Source organism: Ursus arctos, unplaced genomic scaffold (genome assembly GCF_023065955.2).
Source record: "Ursus arctos isolate Adak ecotype North America unplaced genomic scaffold, UrsArc2.0 scaffold_15, whole genome shotgun sequence".
In the NCBI taxonomy this organism is placed as follows: Eukaryota; Metazoa; Chordata; class Mammalia; order Carnivora; family Ursidae; genus Ursus; species Ursus arctos.
The window spans coordinates 3876580-3899647 of record NW_026622819.1 but is presented as its reverse complement, the minus strand read 5'-3'; the positions used below and the strand labels follow the sequence as shown (position 1 = coordinate 3899647).

The window sequence follows — 23068 nt, the reverse complement described above, 5'->3', positions numbered from 1 at the left end:
CGATCCTATTTTATTTAGAAGCAACTCCTTATGTTGAAACAAAAAAATTTAACATTGTGTCATGTTGCCTGTAACACGCACATGGTGAGGACAGTACAGCGCGAGGGCCACATGGGCTTACTTGTTGTAAGGATCTTGGGTTTTACATAGAGTGGCACAGCGTTAATTCTATATTGATTGTAAATTAGAGATGCAGCTATGATCGGCAGAAGAACCACTCACACTCAGTATAAGCAAGTATAGTGAGAGTGTCAATTGAGGCAAAAAACAGAATTGTTAGAAAGAAGTTTAATGCAACAGGAAATAGAGAAATAAAAAAGAAGTGTGACGATGGGAAACTAAATTTAAAACCTATCAATACAATTCCCTGCGTTCACATCATGAAGAAGAAAAACAATCTAACTGCATCCCTCCAAGCAGAAAAAGCATTTCACAAAAGTCAACACACTTTTGTGATAAAATCTCTCAACCATCTAGGACCAGAAAGGAACTTCCTCAGTTTGATAAAGGGTGAGTATGTAAAACCAACAGCTAACATCATCTTTGGTTTTCTATTAAGTTTCAATTGCAGTATACTTAACATACGGTGTTCTGTTAGTTTCAGATGTACAATACAGTGCTCGACAAGTCTACACGTGACTCAGTGCTCATCACGGTACGTGTGCCCTTAATCCTCATCCCGTTTCCCGATTCCCCCACCCACGTCCCCTCTGGTGACCCTGTTTGTTCTCTAGAGTTGAGTCTGTTTCTTGCTTTGTCTTGTTTTCCCCTTTATTTGTTGTGTTTCTTAAATTCCACATATGAGTGAAATCGTATGGTATTTGACTTTCTCTGACTGACTGACTTCCCTCAGCGTAACACTCTCTAGCTCCATCCCTGTCGTTGCAAATACTTTACCTGGCATTTACAAAGTTCTAGAAGAAGCAAACTGTATCTCTGGTGATAGAGATCACAACAGTGGTTGCTTACCAGGGTGGGGAAGGGGCTGAACGGAAGAGGGCATAAGGGAACTCTTTGGCTTTATGGAGGTAAGCCATGTCTCGATCAGCATGCTGGTAACATGGGTAAACACAGATGTTAAAATTCCAATTGCACACCTAAAATGAACCCATTTCACTGCATGTAAATACTTCCTCAGTAATAAAAGGTGTCCCACATTTAACTTCCTGTATTTCCCAAATGGTGCCAGGGTACCACGGATGATACAGTCCCTGGCCACAGAGCAGAGTCACGTGGAAGCGACGTGTTTACTGCAGAAAAATCCCATCTTTGAAAAAAAAAAATTAGTCTTATGCTCCTTGTCCTTAACAGACAGAAGAGTAACATTCAAAAACTTCCCAGGAATTTCACATGGAAAAGGCAACATTAGGAACACATGCCGATGGCAACGGATTTATTGCTCTTGTTCCCAGGCTGACATTACCCAGCTCAGGAGATAAGGATCCAGGTCTGGAACACGACTGTAATTGACCTTAGGGGGCAATCTCCTCGCATTTACAAGAAAAGAGATGATCACGTTAGATTTAAATTGGGAATATTCCCGTTACATTATGAAATGTTGGAGGTTTCTAGAGGATCATATTTTTGTCTATTTTCCTCTTGAGTTCATTATAAACTAGAATAAAAGAAATCTCAGAAATAGTTACTTTCATTTAATTTATGGGTAGCTTTCCTTGTGGTTCAGTACGGCAAGCTCCCAGATCCCGACCTGCCCGTCCAGCACAGGCACACGTCTCTGTGTCACACGCAGAAGTTATGTTAGGAAGCCACGCCAGTCTTGTCCCCGGGCTCAGCGGCGTAGATCACACTTACGAGAAATTTCTCTAGAAATGCTGTATTTGGGAAATTTCATAATCAGAAGCTCTAGGCAGGCTGCCGCTCCACAGTAAATTCAGTTTATATTTGAGGAAGGTAAAGCAGGGCGGTACTATTTTCTTAACAGCATTTCAAAAAAATGCAGAGCATTCATTTGCCAACTTACACCAACCAGAGGTTACTGCTGGGCTCCCACGTGATAAATCAGAAAGCAAGAGCTGACCTCACAGGCCAAGTCGGTTCTCCGATGAAAACCGATACCCACACCAGTATCCACCAGCATCTTCTTTGCCAGGAGAACATGTGTTTCCTGTTATCTAAGACCAGCTCTAACTCACAGGATTTGACGTTTGGTAGGCACCCAATAAACGCAGAATACATCAATGTCCGTTACACTGAATAAAACAGTTTTATGAATCATATTGCGCTGGGCATCTGCCAGTAATCACTTGCCTTTTTAAAATCCAGCATGCAGAGCTTGGCTTTCTCTCCAAACTGCCACTTGCACTGGGTGTTGGCATCATATAACTCTCCCGGCAACTTCTCGGGGTACCTGTACTCCTTCACGGGCTTCGGCTGATTGGCGAGGCACAGCGCTTGGGCGGTGCTGAAAAACACAGGACATGGGGCTGCTAGTGATTCCGCAAGACTTAGAGATGCACCGTCCGCAAGGCGGGCTGCTCTCCTGCAATCTGACAACACACCCTGTGCGGAGAAGAGGGGGCATTCTTCTCCTGCGGACCGATAGGACATTTATCTCCATGCTATTTAAACGCAGGGGCCACCTTTCCTGGAACTGCTCATAATGCATTTCACCTTTTCCAGGACGGCAATTTGTCCTTCATTAGATTCCTCGAGCTGATCGTGAGGAAAAGTGAGACGGAACAGCACAAGCAGATGCTCAGTGTGAGAAGCGCCCACCTCAGATGCCCTCCAGGCGCACTTCTTGCCACGGATGACAACAGATGGAAATGGGCTTTGTGGAAGGCGAGCAAAATCCACCTATCTCGAAGACGAGAGTTTTCTCTCTTTCTTTTCCTCCCTCCATCCTTTGCTTCTTCCCCCCTTCCCCTCTCCTCTCCCCACCTCCCTCCTTTCCTTCCCTGGACCAGGGGCCACCTGCACATCAGATATTCCCCCTGAAACACAGCAACAATTTCTATCAGCGGTGCTCTGTGCTCAGGCTAATTTCTGACTAGATCCCCAAGTCAAGAAGAAAATTAACTCTGCTTAAGTTCATAGCAGATGGCTAAAGACCAGCTAGATTCCTTCCACCACAAACACCGTATTCCCTTCCCTAGCGGGGACAGGCATAGTTATAATTTTTGCATCTGGAGGGAAGGCAAACAGTTTGCACGTAGCAACTAAATCTTGCTTGCAAATTTCAATAAACCAAAAAAGAAAAAATCTCCTCTATGTTTGCGATATATTGAACGATAGCAAACCTGCCCATGGATCTCTACACTTTTCTTCATGTGGCTGCCCACCTTGCCTGGGACCTTTCTGGCCTCTGTCTCCATGGCCCAGTCTCATATTCCACTGCCTTCGAGTCCACTCATGCACGACTTCGATTCACAGTCACCCACGAAACACGAGGGTGGCCCTGGCTACTGTGGATGAGACATCAGTCCTACGTACGAGGAGGTCGGATGCCTTTTCAGAGTACACTGAGATGTACAGATTAAATCAAATGATGGGTAAGTGTTAAGAGCAGTGGCTGGTTCACCATGAGCATTTGACGAATGACCTATCATGGTCCCTACGATCATACAACAAAGGTATATTTTTAAGTAACGAAAAACGAATAAAAGCATAATTAGCACTCCAAGACAGGAGTGATGTGGCAATTTTGGAATTCCACAGAACCTTTCTCTGATGGATCCCCAATGATTTCTATGTACTAGTTCGGCATTTCCCATTATGTCCCTGAGGCTACGTCAGGATGGCAATATGACCCCATCCTCTGGGCAGGAAATCAGGAAAAGTCAGCCAAACTGACTGGTCCCAGCAAGAGACTGAAAATTAAAACAGGTTCACAGGTTCAGGAATTTTTATAGCTTGTGTAAATGCATGAGCACAGGGCATGAGGACAAGGTTCCTGCACGGCCAAGAAAAATGCAGTACACAGACTGTGAGCCTGGAAGGCGGCGTAGGAACACAAAGCCCTGCTGGAATGTGCAGGTCGGCTCCAGTTAGCCTCGCCCTTAAAGGGAAGCCACTCCCCCTGTGGATCTTACCCTGTCCTTCCAGTTAGGTCCCTGCTTGAGCATGTCTGCTCTTTCCCCCTCGGCCACAGCAGGTCTCATGGCCACGTGCAGCACCAATGGGGCAGGTGTGAGAAAACCCCGTGGCGTGGATATAAGAAGGAAAAGCCACTGGACTAACACTCCACCAAAACGTGTTTGACTCTGCGGCATGCCCCAGACGAACGTCAGGTGGCCTATATGTGATAGGCAGAACAATAAACCTTGTAGGAGATCATGCGGAAGAATGTATTTGTGACTCTGTAAGCAGAGATTTTTTACTCCAGCAGCCCACAAAAAATATTAACCCTGAAGGAAAAATATGGATTAATTTGGGCTCTGTTACGAAAAGGAAAATTCTGTTAACCAAAAGACACCATTAAAAGTGTAGATACCAAGTCACAGAGGGACAGAAGATACTTGCATAATATGTATTTTTCAGTAATGGACAAAGTATTCAGAATATATAAGGTACTCCCCATCAAGAGGCAAGAAAAAATAAAAAACCTGATTTTTAAAAATTCACGAGAGAATCGAACAGGCACTTCACTCAAGATTATTCCAATGACCACTAAACACGTAAAAAGACACTCATTCTCTTAAATGGCCACTTTGGTATGTCACTACACACCCAGCGAAATGGCTAAAATGGAAAAGACCGACAGCACCAAGTGTTGGCAAGGATTCAGAGCCGTGTGAATGCTCGTAACTGTGAGCACGTGACTTCGCCCAAGCACTCAGGGAAGCTATCCGGGGTGTCTCCTGACACTGCAGACTGCGTATTCATGACCCTGAGTTCCAGTCCTACATATAATCAGAAATAAATATGTAAATCAAAAGAATATGCAGAGTGACATTTCTGAAATAGCCTCAAATTGGAATCTCAAATGCCTATCACCAGCACAATGGATCCGTAAATTGTAGCATATTCATGCAATTAAAAGTAAGTAAATGATGCTTTATTTTTATGCAGTAACAAGGATGAATCTCATAATCGTGATATTTAGCCAAAGACCCCAGATACAGAATAGCATGTAACTCATGATTCTGTTCATAGAAAGTTCAGAAACAGACAAAACCAGTCTAGGTGTCCCGCGTCAGGAGCACGGTCATCTCTGGGGAGGAGGGAGATGATGATGAGAGTGAACATGTGGTTCTGGAATGTTCCCTGTGCTCTGTACCTTTTTATAAAAGTTAGTTAACACATCCATTACCCACATTCTCAGATTTGTGAATGTTCTGTCGTGAGAACTTCTTTTTTTTTTTAAGTAGGCTCCACACATGTGAGGCTCAAACTCACGACCCTGAGATCGAGACCTGAGCTGAAAACAAGAGCCGGATGCTTAACTGACTGAGCCACCCAGGCGCTCCAAGGGAACTTGTACGATCTACTCTCCTAGCAACTTTCAAACATAGAATACAGCATTGTTCACTCGTCACTATGCCGTGCATGGGAGTCCCAGAACCTCCTCATCTTAGAACCGCAAGTTTGTGCGTGTGACCACCTTCACCAGCACCCCCACCCCCTAACCCTGGCAGCCACCGTGCTCCTCTTTGTTACTATGAGCTTGATTTTTAGATTCCACATATAAGTGGGATCATACAGTTTGTCTTTCTCTGACTTATCTCACTTAGCATAATTCCCTCAAGGTCCACCCACGTCGCCAAAAATGGCAGGATTTCCTTCTTTCTCATGGCTGAATAATATTCTGTGAGTGTGTGTGTATGAATGAACTGAAATGTGTTCTTTCCATTACACCCCAAAATATGCTTAATTGGCTCTCAGGTCAAAACAAATGTTCTCATTGACAGAGGGGGTGTATGGGGTGTGGCAGGGGATCCACTCACCCCTCAAACTCCCAGTTCCCAGCAATGGTCCTTTTCCCATGGACTGACATAGATTCATGGGGTCAGAGGGAAGCTACATTCACTGGTCTGTGAATACCATGATTCAAATTTTTAAAAAGTAAATTGAAGATGAGTCCCTGTTGTCATTAAATTAAAATAATGAGCTAAAATTTCCCTAGTCCTGGGCCTACCGGACACAGACATGAGCAAATGGGATGAGGTCTGTGTCTGCTCCTTGGAAATGACACATGACTTCACTGACTAGGTTGATGAATTTACTCCAAACACGTTATCTGTCCTTCTTGACTACCAACTATGGAGAAATGCTGTGCTGACAACTTCAGGCCAACTGAGTTCCTTTTTTTAAATCTATTTTTTCCACGTACCAAATGCGATACTGCTAATAAAGGAAAGCAGACTCATCTTTAAAAGTTAGCCACTTATCCTTACTCATTGGTGGGATCGTATCCAGATAGCCGCCTAATTGGTGGAGAACGTAACAGGATCATGATAACTCGGAAATCAGGAAGCTGGCAAACATGTCAACGAAGACCGTCTCCGATTCATTAACCCAACGAGACATCACTGCTCACACAGCATAGACATGGCCGATTCGCGACTGGTCATCCCAAGGGGAAAAAAGCTTGAGTGACTCTGACAACAGGAGACTCTCTTCGAAAATTCAGTGTTTCAAGAGAACAAATTTGTGAGCATGTATAATCTTGCGTTTCCGTTTATAATCATGCAGCCCAGCAAAATTAGCAAAGTTCTTGAAAATAAAAATTTATGAGTGAATGGCCACACAAGGGTTTTACTGACTGACACAGAAACAAATGAGCGACTTGAGCAGACACTGAACCGTCCCAGGATCCCAGAGCAAACATGTCTTTGAGCCACACTCTTGGCAACCCCTCCTAGGGCCACGGTCTGATTCAGAGATCACAGCCCATATCTAATGTCATCAAAACAAGTGCTCTCTAAGCATATAACTATTTTCCTTCCACAAGTTCTCCTATAGTTCTTGGCAGCCGAGAAACTATCTGGGCTCGTTCATGGTGCTGATTCTCACTGTATATCCAAGAGTTGTGTCTCTGCTTTCCACGTTGTCTGGGCATATTTCAAAAAAATTAAAAGAAAATGTTTATCTTCATCAAAACCACGAAGATGAAAAAACTATAAAAATTTTGAGGGGCATCTGGGTGGCTCAGCTGGTTAAGCGTCTGCCTTCGGCTCAGGTCACAATCAGGGTCCTGGGATCGAGCCCTGCATGGGGCTCCCTGCTCAGCGGGGAGCCTACTTCTCCCTCTCCCTGTGCCACTCCCCCTGCTCGTGCTCCCGTGCTCTCTCGCTCGTGCACACTCTCTCTCACTCAAATAAATAAATAAAATATTTTAAAAAACGTTTTTGAAAAATAATCTCGGAAATTATAGAACGTATTGCTTAGAAAACTCCAATGCGAACTTAAGTTTATGCTCTTTTTCATTCCAGAAAGCAGAACTCTTTATGCACCCGCACCCGCACACACACATGCACACACACCCCCCCAAACAAAACTAAACAGCGGCAAGAAACAGCTATAGGCAATGCTACAAGGACCCCGCACAGGGAACAGCAAATGTTGAAAGGACCTCCATGTGTCATGTCACTTGTAGAATAGTGTTAACACTGCCTTTTTTGATAATAGAAATAAAAGAAAAATGATCAAGCGTGTGCCTAGAATACAGATTTATATCACCAGGAGACAGATACTGTCCACAAAATTCCCACTCTTCTTGGGTGGCATAAAATATGGAAGGCAGGTGGTAAGAGATCTTGACTGACGTGAAGTCTCACGGTAAGAGTGCAGGGAACGACCCCCAGCTGAAGGGAGCGGTCGGGATGCTGGCTCAGAAGACTCGCTACGAGCTCATCTGGAGGACTGAAGGGAGGGGCAGCAAGAAAGGAAACCAGCCGCGGGCTCAGGGATCCACGAGAGTGCGGGGAGCAGCCCCGGACAGCGAACAAAGCGGGAGTAGAACCAACAGAAATACCCACATGACCCTGCCCCGTGCCGTGCTGGAGACAAGACACTGTCATTTGTGCAACAGACAGAAGGGAAGAACAGCCTTTACTGACAAAATAATAAAGAAAGAAAAAAGGAGCGAAAGAGAGAAAAAAAAGATTGGAAAACTTAGAACTGAAGATAAGAAGCTCTTTGGGGTGAGCCAGCGAAGCCAGTGGAAGCGTGAACAGTGTCTACGGGGTACAGCAGCAGCGGGATGCTTTCGCCCTTAATTCCTCGCTTGGAATAACTAGTTCTGGGCTCCGACGATAGGCACGCGCATCAGTTGCAGAGGCTTGGAAGACGGATATCTGGCTGCTGAGCTGGTGGTCCGTGGGTGCTGCCCACCTGTTTTCCGTCCACCAGCTCCGGTGGGACCAGCGTGGGTCACGCACCCTGCAGCTACGCCTCCACCCACGTTCCCTGCTCAGTCGCTGGCATCGTGCTGTGGCCAAAGCAGGAGAAGGACAAGCATGTGCTCCCAGTGTCTGGGACTGGCCCAGAATGGACTCACTCTAGCGTGGGGTCCAGAGGGCGGTGGAAGGGGGGAGTCATCAGGCGACATGGGTTAGCGCACGCACAGATAACCACGGAGGTACCTTCTACCAATGTTTTTACTTTGTGTGTCTATCAATATTCATAAGCACTCGCTATATGACATATAATTTGTTACAGATATGTAAAATATATTTCATATAGCAGATGTATAATGTTCTGTAAATATAAAGGATATGTATAAAATATATAGAAACACGTCTATCAATGCATGCACCTGGATAAATCTATAGTTTTGTTTATTTTTTTAAAGATTTCATTTATTTATTTGAGAGAGAGAGCTCGCGCGCACAGAGGGAGAGTGAGAGGGAGAAGCAGACTGTCCACCGAGCAGGGAGCCCAACGCAAGGCTTGATCCCAGGACCCTGAGATCACAACCTGAGCCATAGGTAGACGCTTAACAAACTGAGCCACCCAGGTGCCCCTATAGTTCTGTTTAGATATATACAGACCCAGTTTCATTTGTTTTCAAGAGTTCTGTGCTGGCAAAAGCCTCACTTTCCTTGAAACAGCGGTATTTGCCCTATTTTCTGTTAATATGAATAGATGTGATCAGTAGGGGAAGAAAGGGATAAAGAAAGGGGGGTAATCAGAAGGGGGAGTGAAGCATGGGAGACTATGGACTCTGAGAAACAAACTGAGGGCTTCAGAGGGGAGGGGGGGCGGGAATGGGATAGACTGGTGATGGGTAGTAAGGAGGGCACGTATTGCATGGTGCACTGGGTGTTATACGCAACTAATGAATCATCAAACTTTGCATCAGAAACCAGGGATGTACTGTATGGTGACTAACATAATGTAATAAAAAAACATTAAAAAAATATGAATAGATGTGATCTCCTTTCTTGCTTTGGTTCTAGAAAGACCTTTGCCCAATTTCAAGCTTCAATATCACAGCCAAAGTCTATATTTTAAGATTGACATATTTGTGTTTTTTTCCTTGTTCTTCATTTTTTATTTTCATTTGCTTTTCGTCTTCATCTGACTGTCAATTCTAATTTTTTTTTTTAGAGAGGGAGAGCATGCACCTTTGCAGGGGGGCGGGGCAGAGGGAGAGAGACAATCCCAAGTGGGCTCCCTGCCCAGCGCAGAGCCCAGCGGGGGCTCAATCTCTGATCCTGAGATCATGAGCTGAGCTGCAATCAGGAGTCGCACCCTTAACCAAATAAGCCACCCAGGCGCCCCTAATTATTTTTTGGTATGTTTTCTTGTCCTAATCTGCTCCAAATTCTTAAAGTAAGGTGGTTTGGTTTGTTAGCTTTGTCCAAGAATGTATCATTGACATAAGAGCGCTGACTCCCTACCTTCCTTGAGGAATCTCATTTAACGGAGAACTAGCCATGGCGGCCCCTCTCCTGCCAGCACGGACACATTTTGGGAAGAAGGAGGCACATGCTTTGCATCTCCTTGACAAGAATCAGTGGATGACTGAGGGTCGGCGTGTTTGTTAGAGAGCGAGCACAAGCCTTCTAGGTAGCAAAATATATTTCTGAGTCGTGGATACGCATGTCCTCCCAGCTGAGCGAAAGCAGTTCTCCTTCCCTGGGCCAGGGAAACGAGACTGCTGCAGAAAGGACATAGGCGGAAAGGGGTGTGTCCTGCACGAGGCCTGAGAACCTCCGAGCACGGGGTGCTGCAGGTGCCACCGCTGGGGCCCAGACAGCCCACTCAGAAGGGAAGAGAAGGAATGTGGGGAGCGCAGGTGGGCGCACCCAGTCTCAGCCCCAGCTGCCTGGGCTGGTTCTCGGAGAGAAGTCGACTTTACAGAGTTAACGGCTACTTTCTAAGCAAAGGCTGTCTCTCATCTTTTTCTTATTCGAAGCAAGTCAGTTTGTTAAGATAAAAACAAAAGTAAAGGCTCTGATTTCAACAGAACTGCTTTTCCTCGGCTGTTAGCGTCCAGGCTTCTTGGGACCAGTGGGGAGAGGCCACAGCCAGGGTCCGGGACACCCAGACGGCACTCCCTCTGATTCCAGGGCCCCATGTGTCAGTGACTTCCCCTGGGGCAGGAGCTGGGGCTGCGGGTGGGCACACATGGGCCTCTCTTTCACCCCTCATGTCCTTTTCCTCCACAGCACATGGTAGACGACGCTCCTGACCCAGCCCTTGCAATGTGGGCGGTCAGCTGCGTCCTCGCTGCCGGGAACACGACCCTGTCCCACACACCCTCCACGGCCCTCTCCTTCCCTGGGAACTGCGGATTGCTGTGCACAACCAGCTCCTACAGGAGGAAGCAGCCACAGGAGGGAAGGATCCGGTCTCTGGGTGACCACACAGAGCAGACTTGCTGACCCACGCGGGAGCATGGTATGTGTCAGAAATAAGGTTAGGGTCTGCAGCTGAAACCAAACTCCAAACTCAGTGTCCCTGAGACTTGGGGGACAATCCGCCTTATGAGCAGATCTAAGGCTGCTTCGTAAAGTCCCTTCTTTCTCTAAAAAGTTGAAAATCTACTGACTGTCTTTTTCACGGGGTCAAACTCTATCTCCCCAACGTCCTATACCCTAAATGAATTAGTGCTATAATAAAAATTTACAAAAATAATTATTAAAATTGTAAGATTTTAGAGCCAGGCTAAGGTTTCCACTTCTAATAAGAAATGCACATTGTGGAAAAGGGAAAGGAAAAGAAAGGGGAAGGGGAAGGGGAAGGGGAAGGGGAAGGAAAGGAAAGGAAAGGAAAGGAAAGGAAAGGAAAGGAAAGGAAAGGAGGAAAGGAAAGGAAAGGAAAGGAAAGGAAAGGAAAGGAGGAAAGGAAAACCCAAAAGTTACATTGCTTAACCACTGTGTGCATGGAGATCTTCCTACTCATGAATAAAAAATGTTTAGTTACAGAAGGATAATTTAAAACAACTAAATGTTAGTGACAAATAGTTTGATTTGATAAGTATCTTGGGTGTCTTTTGAGTCTAAAGGTCAAATGATGTTGGATTCAGCCTGCAGGACTTGGCACTCTAAGGAAGTGTTTTGGAAAACTTCTTGGCCAAGGGAATGTCTCCAGACACCTTCAAATGGGAACCATCTTGGAAGTCACAGCCAAGCCAGGGCTGCTTGGACAGACTCAGGCTGCCCAGGCCGAGAGAACCCAAGGCGCTAAGAGACACACACCCAGCTCCGGGAGCTCATACCTTAAAAATTTGTGCAGGTACTGGCGGCTGCAGGGTGACCAGGAGAAGACCCCATTGCGTCCTGCCAATGTAGGGGACATGATGTTGCCCTCAGACTTTTTGCACACGTTCCCTTCTCCATCATGGACCATGCCAAAGCTGCAGGAGAGAGAAATGGTTCTTTCAAAAACGAGGAACAGCGTCAACGACCTAACCGACTCCAGCAAGCGCATGTCAACACGGCGGACTCCTCCACATCTGCGTGCCAGTCAGGCAGAAAGAGAACGTCCGTACAGCCCGGTTGCGGAGCGTAGCCACGCACTCTCAGACCTTCCTGAAGAACTGCCATGTGGTCAGGTGGTTGCAAGTGCGCGCCAAGACAAAATGGATCACACGTCCAGATGTCTGCTCAGGGCCGATGTTTTAATTATAAAAAAACATTTCAAGGGGGATGTGGAGGGCAGGTCACTCGATCTTGATAAAGCTGACAGTGTTCTGTCCTGCTCTCATCTCTCTACACCCTTTTCTGCTCACCACGGATTTTCAGAATTTCCAGGTGTTTGTCAGAAACACAAACGCAGGCTCCCCAGGGGCGTCTGATGCCCCCCACAATCGGAGAACTGACCACCTGTTACAGCTCCCTGTGGGGCTGACCGTTTGTGCCCACTCACACCAAGGGCTGCCCCACCTCCTGCCAGGTCTGCACTGCTGGGGGCTGTCACAGCTGGACAGTGCTTGACCGCATTCCCTACGTCACTTTGGAGGAAGTAGCTTCGCGAAGCCCAGTGGGCGCTCTCGCTGCCTTAATCTGCAGGAATTGTTTGAAGGCACGCCTGTTCCTCCTGAGTCAAAAGCAGACCACTCTGGGCTCCAGCCTCAGCTGAGTAGAGGGGGCCGTCTCCAGCCTCATTGGCTCTTGGGGTGCTTAATAGGATCCTTTACAGATGTGCCAACTGGCACCCCCTCACTGTCACTTGGGAACACTCTAGCCCTCCGCCTGTAAGAATGCCATGAACCGAGTCGCTACATCTGTCCACCAAGTCAGCTGCTTCTTCTTCTTAACTGGCTAGAGCTTTGGCTATGGCAGCGTCTCACACTGCCATCTTCTTCTACCCTAGAAGAGCACAGCTAACGGCTCAGGAAGAACGCCTGGGGGATTTGGGAGCTCTATATGACCCTGAAGACTTCCCATGAGGGCAAACATATTCTTAGAGAGTCAGGCCATTGTTGGCCATTAATGTCTGGTACCTGCCAAATCATTGGATAATTCTTAGATTATCTTAGGTTCCACATGAGTGGGATACAGAGCAAAGGGAAAGGCAAGGGGCTAAAACAAAGAAGGGCAAGAAGGTTACTGGGTCTGGGGACATCCTGCCACCAAGAATCCCATGACAAGAGGAGGCAGGGACAGAAGACTCAGAACACTGGGAAAGGGGGCTCCAACCGTGGGCCAGGGAATCTCTGCATTTGCTGCTGAAGCTGAAAACACATTTCCCCACTTCACTGGCTTGCTTACAGAGATTTAATAGTATCGGTAAAAATAGCAACTCACACTTACGAGCACTCACTAGTGTTCAAACAGGATATTAAACACAGTAGCTGTATTTTTGAACTTAAGCCTCCCTAAAAGCCTACAAGGCAGGTAGAATATCTTGACAGCAAGACTGAGGACTGGAGAGAGCCGTGCCCACTGTCTCAGAGTCAGGACTGCGACCTGACACTCCGACATCAGAGCCCAGGCGGGATCCGGGCAAGAGCGTAACACGAGCACCACTGAAGGGCGTATCCAAGGAAATCTGGCATGCAAACATTGTCAAATTTCTGCAAAATTCCTGCTCAGTACCAAGGGTGACGCAGATGGAGTCATTTCAGCCTCCACCCATCCTCTGAAGTTCTATTAAAAGCAATCAATCAAGGCCGGGGTAACCATATAGCAGAGGAAATGTGTCATGGCTATGAGAAGGGTTCAGACTGTAATCACGTATGGGTGGCTGCCTTGGGGAGAAAATTAGGAAAACGAGGAGCAAAGTACCCTCCCCTGGTTGGCCCTTTACCTGACTGTGAAGACGACACATGCACTGTGGTCCAGTAAGTGTGCTAGGTAAATGCACTACCACTCTGCCCACATATCTAAGGACACGAAAGCCACACGGCCTGGGTCTGTGGACATGTGGGACTTACATTTTTCATCTAAGGTGTTTTCCATGATTCTATCTAGAATCGATTCTCAAACACTGCTGTGCGTCAGAAGATCTGAGAAACGTACCGCATGGCGTGGCTCCTCAAAGTCCACCCTCGTAGATTTTTTTATTTAGTAGCTTGGGAGTTAGGCTGTGGTACTTGGGTGCATCCCAACACCATAAGGTAATCCCGATGCCTGCCCAAATCTCAGCACGGCTACTTTTCAAGTTGTCTTTCTAAGTAGTACGGGGCTCATACGGTGTACCGTGATGGACGCCAGCACATTCACGTGAAAGTACTCCACAGTGATCACATTTGATAGTAACCTTAATAAAGTCAGGCAAGGATGAACAGAACACATTTTGAAGATAAAGCTGGTATCTGGCAACCAAGAAATCTAATTAGCACTCGAGTTACACAATACCAGACGTGTTCTTTGCTTCCGTGAGCCATAGTCTGTCATTCAAAGTTTTTGTCGCCCTACAGGTTGAAACAGTAAATATACTGTTTTTTTCCTACCCACTAGCTTTCAAATTTCTCAAGGACAGAGACCCTTCTTGTCCACGCTCAGCCCCAGGCCAGTACACGCACTAGCCCGTAACAGGTTCTCCGCTGATGTTGGTTGAATAAACAAAGACCGACCTTCCAGCTATAACACCCACTCCAATACCCAAACGCAAACATAATTTCAGATTAAACTGGATCTGAGAACCCTATTCAGTGTGCGATGCTTTTAGCATCTCCACAGTATGTTTTAGTGATTCGATTGCATCAGTACGTATTCCGTCATTACTGACGTTACCCGGAATGATGAACGCCCCATCTTGTTAGAGGTTGTATCGAGTATTTCGGACTGTTAGACAGCAGTAGTTAAGGAAACAAGAAACCCTTCGAAGTAACCACGGGCCCATGTCATCCGGCTGGCGAAACCACGTCCTTGGTGCTGTGATGGTGCCACAGCGGGCCTAGGTGTCGGAGCTCCGATGTGGACTTTCCAAGGAGCACAACACAACCCCCCTGAGAGGGAGAAGGCTGGCATGGACATGGCATCAGGTGGGTCTCGCGGGCCAGGGCAGGTCAAGCAACCAGAAGAGTGGAGGCTGAGGAGGGCCTCCCTCGGGGTCTTGCCTCTGTCATTCACAAGCAGTCGGATTTGAGGTAAATTACTGAAGTCACCAGGCCTCGGTTTCCTTACCTATATAATGGGGCAATAAAACCTTGCTCGAAAATTGCACAGAAGACCTGGCACCATGCATATCACAAAGGAAAACTCAGAACTTCTCTCCATTTCCTGATTCAAATATGGTCTTGCTCCAATTACTCACTACCTAGATGTTCTCGTATACAAATAGGATGTGTGTGTGTGTGTGTGTGTGTGTGTGTGTGTGTGTATTCAGCCAAAGGTCAATAGGTTTCAAATGCTTTTTGGATATGAAACAAAAACTCTTAGGAGGAACAATAAATAAAATTGGTAAGAAAAGACCCTCCAACCTGCTAGGGCTCCCTAGAGGGCTGACAGTCACTGGCTGGAGGATGTTTAAGGGGCTGCTGCCTTGATACCGCACAAGCCCTCCACTTCACGGGTGCCTCCCTGACCCCACTGCGGGGCTCAGCTTGGTAACAGCGCACAGCCTCACCATCACATGTTGGAAAGGGCATCTCACTTCTGCAGCCAAGCCCGCTGGAGCTAGGTGTGTTAGCAAGCCACTTTTGCTTCTTCTGAGACTTCCCTGGTCCTCCCTGATTCAGCCTCTTGCAATGCCTACAGCCCACACAGCCTGATCCATGCACACCATATCTATTTTGTTTTTCTGTGAAGACTCTTGGAGGGACTGAATCACTAGTCTTTTCATAGAACCCTACACAATGCTTTGCTGGCAGAATGGAAATTGTGCCCAGTGAATGGGTCAATACGTGTGAGAGAAGACAAGTGGCAGAATGATGGGTGATGAATACTTCTAAGCACAGCAAATGTGTTTTAATATTGTCTTGATGGTCTGAAACGATCATGCAAGGTAAGCATTTAAGCCTGTGTTGTATGCTAGGAATGCCCCGCTCAACGAGTACACCTTCAATTGCACCTGCACCCACCTGCCGCAGGTGTCAGACTCTTGGTTTTGCAGGGGGAAGCTTAGGTAAGAAAAGAAAAGGCAGGTCACATGGGTTGCTTCTGCTGGGCTGCGGGAGAACCCCACGGATCTGGAATCCCAGGTCTACCGTCCTACTCCTCAAATGGCATGACTTCCTTAGTACATGGGAATTTTTCAAGTGGATTCATGCCATTCAGGGGACATATTCTCCAAAACCTGTTGCTCGGCGCTCCACGTGTCTGTGCCAATTCTCAACACTGCCTCTAGCAAACCACGCATCCAACGCCAAGCGATGGAATACGACCGGTAAACTCACCCTACCCCGCTGGCTTAGGAATAGCCCTACTCAATCTCACAACCTAAAGGAGAACACACATCCTCACTTCTGGTCCTGCCCCCCTCCCTTTACAGATCCAAACTGTGGTTCTTAGTGATTCAGTGTGCAGGTCAGATTCCTCCATGGAAACCACAAGATGTCTGGACATGAAAATAACAGGACTCCGTAGAAGAAACTGGATGGACATTCACAGAGATCCTTCTTTGAGTTAAAGGTTGAAAGGCCTGGAGAAAAGCACGCCTCCAACCTCAGCAATATCCTCGGAATGTAAACAAACCTGAAGAAATAAGACCAATGTCTAAAACAGGATGTTTTATAAAGTCTGCACAGATGCATGAATACTTGTTAATTCTTAAGGCTCAGAACTCCACACCGACCACGCTTGGAGTTCCCTGCAGGCACGCTGTTTATGCTATGATGTTTGATCGACACACCAAGCGACAACTCTTCTCTGAAAAGTAATACATCTAACATCAGTGACCTGAGTAAGTGTGTTCGTTTTCCATTCAATTCCACAAAACCCCACGGGGTTAGATCACTGAGTCTTGGGACGCTTTTCCCATTTGATGTAGTTGCCACAGCAAATGACCCATTTGAAATACTCTTCGTTCATCCTTCTGCTCATCCCTGACTCAGTCTGTCCGTTTCATTCATTCACATTCGCTGAACCCTCAGTATCATCTACCTGCCAGACTTGTGGAGCAGGGAGAGAGGAGTGCCCCCCGTGGTCTCCCTGGCTTGAGCTGCAAGTGAAATCACTCTGCACATCTCATGAAGTGTTCCACAAACAGCAGGTGATACTGTTACTACTGCCGTTATTACTATTAGTACTACTGTCACCCATTCTGCCATGGGGCACACACAACTCATTTGCATATCTCCCACGTGTACTTTCTGTTTCCTCAACAGGATTGGAAGCAACTTCACCAGCAGCGTGACCTGTTCAGAGCTCCCAGTTCCTGTCTGTTGCATGATGTCCTCTTAACATCGGGTGCTCAAGAAAGACCTGATAATTTTCTGGAGATGAGGTCCATGAGGAGCGGGACTCCCCTTCATTCAAACATACAGCCCATTTCCTTCTTCTCATCCACGGCCCCACTTGCAATAAAAACAATTTTATCTTGTTTGGAAGAAATACTTTTTCCATCTAGACCCAGTCCGGGTGATGAAGTCTGATTGACTCCTAAGAAGAAATAAAAGGAGACGCTGATCCTTGCGGACACTGAGGACCGGTCTCTGATGTATCCAGTTCAACTTCGGGTACACCCACACCTGCAGCTGCACGCTCGGCCAGTCCCCAGATTCATCCGTTCACTTAATACCGAGCTGCTCAGCCCTCAGTGACTTAAACATTTCTTACCTGGATTGTTTAATTAAATTCAGGTATGGTTCAGGGGACAGCCAGAGCCTCGTGTTGTTAACATAATGAGAGTTTTTGAAGTTTTAACTCTAGCAGCCTATTAGAAATACAATTATGATTTAACTGGAGGCTTCATAAAGTGTAGGGGCAATTTTCTAAGCACTGAAAAAGTCAATCATTACCTATAATGATGAAGGGATCAGAAGCGGGGTATAAGCTTCATTTTCAGGTCATCAGTTCACACAGCCAAGTCTGCAGGGCCTCCCACGACCCTGCTACAGGCAGGTGCGTGTACGCAACCCACACTTGGGCATGAAGACGCACTCGCACGCACACACAGATGCTACGCACAGGACGAGAGGACAAGCGTGGCCTCAGTCCATTTCTACCAGGGGAGGGAGAGGTCAGTTCTGCAAAAGCTGAATCACCAACACTGGCTTTTGCAGGTTTCGTGATTTGCAAGTAAAATCAGGGTGAAAGTAAAAAATAGAAAGATGGTAATTCCGGGTTGTGCATTTTCTGGGAGAAGCCTCAAGCAGAGCTGGCGCGTAGCACGAAGACGCCAGCACTCCCACTGCTGGCGTTCACGCCGATCTGGCCAAGTCCAGGAAGTCAGCAGGTGGGCCTCGGTAAGGGAAAAATAGAGATGCCTGGGCCTGAGGCAGCTTACGGAATGATTAGCCCAAGAAACCTTACTTAAGAGTGATAGCTTCCATAAGCAATTGTTAGAAAGTGTTCGTTCTACAGGAACAATGTAACATTTTCATGTAAAAAGAGGCCAGCAAGGACAAGCCGCCTGCTGGGGCTGAGCGCTGCCCGTCCAGCACTGACGTCTCTCCGCGCCATGCCCCGGCTCACCGCGCACCCTGACGCTGCCCCCTTATGCCGGACATCTGGAAATGTGCGCGGCAGACCAGCCTCTACCAGCTCCTACCCCTCATCTAACCTGCATTCCCCAAACTCTGCTTGGCACACCAATCAAAAGACATCTCTACAAATTATAAAAGTGAGATAAGAACACAAAACTCCAGAGTAACTAGTTGACAAGAAGTGGCCTTGTTACTCTCGTACCCGATAGGAACTAACCATGGGATGAGATCAGCACAGGACCGAGTTCAGAACAGGACAAAGGAGCGCAGGCTGAGACAACTGCGTGCAGCTCCACGCATGCGTGAGCCGGGACGTGAAGGATGAGCAGAGGAAGGAGAGCGTGAATGTGGGAATTGCCGCGGCTTTAGACGGTGCACGGTGAGGCACTAAGATAACAACCTAGGAAGGGGCACCTGGGTTGAGCGCCTTTTTCTTTTTTAAAGATTTTATTTATTTATTTGTCAGAGAGAGAGAGAGAGCACAAGCGGGTGGAGAGGCAGAGGGAGAGCAGGCTCCCTGCTGAGCAAGGAGCTCCATGCAGACTGGATCCCAGGACCCCGGGATCATGACCTGAGCCGAAGGCAGATGCTTCACTGACTGAGCCTCCCAGGCATCCCAAGTGTCTGACTTGATTTCAGCTCAGGTCTTGATCTCAGGGTTGTGAGTTCAAGCCCCATGTTGGGCTCCATGCTGGGCATGAACCCTGCTTAAAAAAAAATTAAAACAACAACAACAACAAAACCACATAAGAAGTACCTAAGGGATCCATGTCCTATGGAGAATGTCAGTGACCTTCTCCCTGGATATACGTTATGCCCCTTTCAGACTTGACCTAATGAATCGGTGTTTCTATGGCAATCATCCAGTAGGGAAAGCAGCCCAGGATCTACCCTCCCACGGAGAGCACTTACTTGTGTCCAGACTCGTGAGCAATGGTGAAGGCCAGTCCAAGACCCGTATCTTCATTAATTGTGCAGCTGCGATATTTACTACACATTCCACTTATGGGCGCAAATCCTATGGGGCGTAGAGATCAAAAGAATTTACGGCAGTGTTGTTGCAATACATTGAAGAAAGAAGGTGTATCATATCCGCATATTTACCCTCTGTCCTTCAGAGAAGTGTGTTTCTCACCCTCATGCGGTGACATCTGAATGGGAAACTCTTGGACAAGCAGGGGATCTGCTCTCCGCATGGAAAACAATTCATGGCTCTATGTGGTATTCATGTTAAGGTTATAACTGGGGCAGAGTAGAAGAGAGGATTTCTGCCTTTTTATATAAAAATCTGAATAAAAAAGGACTGTAGCGAATGGGTGTGTCAGGAGGTCCCCAAGACTAGCCCAGATCCAAGGATTCCCCAGAAGGATTCACAGGACTCAGGCTTTGTCACACTCCCAGGTATAGTTTCATAGCGATACCAGAGGATGCAGGACAAAATCAGCAATGGGAGCGCATGCATGGGGGGAGGTCTAGAGGAAACCATGAAGGAGTTTCCAGAGTCTTCTCCCAGTGGAACCACATGGGATGCACCTCACTCCCCCAGAAACACAAGGCAGGCTCATTAGAGACTCAGGACCCAAGGATTTTATCCAGGGCCAATCGGATAGCAGCCCTGCCTGGCGTGGACCCAAACTCCAGACTCCCAGTAGGAAAACAGTTGTGCCACGGAAGCCCCATCATCTGTACGAGCAAGCAGTGTGGGCACAGTGAGCCAGCTCGTCCAGCAGGGTGCTGGGAAGCACCCCGGAGTCCGGGTCTCAGAGGCCAGCCAGGCCCCGCGCCATAAGCAGGCCTCTCCAGGAATAAGCAGTCACAATTAACATCTATTCGACTGAGCTCTGAGTAAGACCCCAAAAAGAAATGCAGACTCAGAAAAAATGTGCAGGAGAACCCTAGTCAATAGCACACTGTGCTCTATACGGTGAGAAGAACCCCTAAGTGCTCCCTCCAAGATACAGCCAGCCTCATGAGCGTGGTAAAAAATCGCTCAGATTGGGGCACCTGGGTGGCTCAGTCGTTAAGCATCTGCCTTCGGCTCAGGGCGTGATCCCGGTGTTGTGGGATCGAGCCCCACATCAGGCTTCTCCGCTATGAGCCTGCTTCTTCCTCTCCCACTCCCCCTGCTTGTGTTCCCTCTCTCGCTGGCTGTCTCTCTCAAATAAATAAATAAAATATTTATTAAAAAAAACATCACTCAGGGGCGCCTGGGTGGCTCAGGCAGTGAGGCAGCTGCCCTCGGCTCCGGTCGTGATAGGGTCCTGGGATTGGCTCCGGGGTCCAGCCCCGCACTGGGCTCCCGGCTCTGCGGGGATCCTGCTTCTCCCTCTCTCTGCCCCTCTGCCCTCATGCACGCACACGTGCTCTCTCTCTCACAAATGAATAAATTTTAAAAAATCTTCAAAAATCGCTAAGGTATCAGTATTTATACAACAAAAGAAAAACGAGAAATACAATATTGCTATAACACCCCTGCACACATTCATAAATGTACTGTTTCTGCACAGAATGGGACACCCTTGCATCTCACTCATGGGAGAAGAAAACAGAGAAACTATTTCATAAATTAGAAGAGACAGGAACTCGTGAATCTATGAGGGACTGACCGCTCCTTGTGAGGTCATCACTTCGGGTGAATAAACGCACAAGTTTGTTCGGCCAAAGTACCCCCAGGGAAGCGCATCTGCGCTTACAGCCGTATTCAGCAGTGGCTTCCACTATGGATTTGCCACGAGGGGCAAATCCTCCATGTCCTGGGCCCCCGAGTGTGCACAGCACACACGTGCTCCTCCAAACTCCGTGGGAGGGTCTTACCCAAGGTGTCACAGGGCTCATTCTTCCAGGAACATATGTCCAGACCGGTCAGCAGGATGGCGTGGTCGTGGCGTGCGCCGTCTCTGCCCATCAGGCCGGACTGCCACTGGCAGAAGCTACTTAACGTGTGGTCCGCATGGTGGCTTATCACGAGCCCCGGCTGCACAACATGACCCCATGACAACAGAGAGAAACAGGTCACCAGGCAGTTGTGTTACTCCAACTGTCATCAGCCCGTCAGTAACTCAAATTTCAACTATGCAGATGGATCCGAATGGTCTATAAGCTGATAGACTCATTTCACGGATTAAAATCCAAAGGAGGGCGTCTTATATAAAACTGGTACAGAGTCAGGGTGGACACGATCGTTCATTTCTGTAGTTCTGCACCAGGACATGAGGGATGTGGTTAGCTGACCCTGGATGCATTTTCAATGCCCCAAGAAAGTTGACTCCCCGTGCATGCAGTGCCTGCATCAAAATCTTTGAAAACACTCTGTAAACGTATGTAAGGCAACAGAACCATTTATATGTGACTTTGCACATGCACAAAAATACACCTAGACAGCTGATTCCATAACCAGGCCGGGCAAGTGGGATTTCCAACTCTTACCATTTATCATGACAGTGTTACACTGAGTCACTTTCCTACAGAAGCAGCACGCTAACGAGAAAGGGCAGGTCAACTGGTAAAGCTCTTCTCTAGAAACCACACTGGAGCCAGAAGGAAGCTCGGCAGGATACATCCCACCGAGCCCTATACCCCACGTTCCAGCAGCACAACAGCGAACTGTCAGAGGGAAGGCCGCCCGCGCACACGGGGAATTCAGGAGTGGGGGGTCAGGAACACCCTGCAGAGCAGGCTGCAATGAGTTATCAGAACGGTGTTACTGTTTCTTCCTGTGGCTCCCTCAGAGAAAGCCAGATTAAACAGCTCGATTCCAGGGCACCTTGAGTAAAACCTTCATGACTAGATGTGGGGTTGAAATGTGCGTTTCTCGCTCGCTGAATGTGTTTTCTCCTTCAGGGCTCATTTTGTCCTTGCGGAGGGTCAAATGCACCTAAGCCCAATGCCTGCATCCACCCGGGGACGTGCCTCGCGTTCTTCAGCAGGTGATTTCCAGGAACGCCGCATTAATCAGAGTTAACACAGGTGCACGATCAAAAGATAACCTCGCTTCTTCTCTGCAGCTTGGATGAATTCCAAGGTGAAAATGATTTCATGCAAGGAATAATTAACCTGTCACCTGAGACGCCCTGCCAGTTGAGCACCCCCCGTCCAGACGCTCACTCACACAAAGACAATGAAGCCGTATCTTCCTGACCGTTCGGGCTAGAAATAGGCTGGCCCCCGCAGGCCCCATCCTGTCCAGCAAAAGAGCAGCACCGCAGAAGCTCCCGTCTGGAGGCATCTTAGATCTCAGGAGTGATCTCAGGTTTCAGCTAAAAAAATGCTTTGTTTTACAAACAAGAGAAGCACGGCCAACGGGGGACCCTGCTAAGACATCGGCAAGGGCGGCTCACTCCTCCTGTGCGGGGCCAGCGATCAGCTGGGGCCAAGCAGAAGTGAGAGTGCGGCGTGGCTGAGACGGCCCCGTTACCTGTGCCACAAAATGTGCACATACGACCTCCCTGCGAACGGAAGTGCATGCCCCTGCCTTTACACAGGGACACTGGGACGGAGGTGCCGAGATGCTTCTATGCACTGCGACCAAGATCTAGCAGCGTGAGGGGTCTGGATGCGTGAGAGGCACGTGCTGGTTACTCCAGAACCTCTCTGGAAACACAGTCCGTGACTGAAGGTGGCAGG

At 47.7% G+C, this 23068-nt stretch overlaps 1 protein-coding gene across 1 annotated transcript in view; it reads right to left on the bottom strand.

Annotated features, from left to right (window-relative positions):
- The window catches only part of ADAMTS16 (ADAM metallopeptidase with thrombospondin type 1 motif 16), a 146246-nt gene that overhangs the window by 80882 nt on the left and 42296 nt on the right, over positions 1-23068 (bottom strand). The window contains exons 7-10 of the mRNA XM_026506658.4: positions 21260-21419; positions 19358-19463; positions 11630-11767; positions 2269-2422 (exon numbers count right to left, since the gene is read on the bottom strand). Of these exons, the coding sequence (XP_026362443.2) occupies positions 2269-2422; positions 11630-11767; positions 19358-19463; positions 21260-21419 (558 nt within the window). The remainder of the gene's footprint in view (positions 1-2268; positions 2423-11629; positions 11768-19357; positions 19464-21259; positions 21420-23068) is intronic.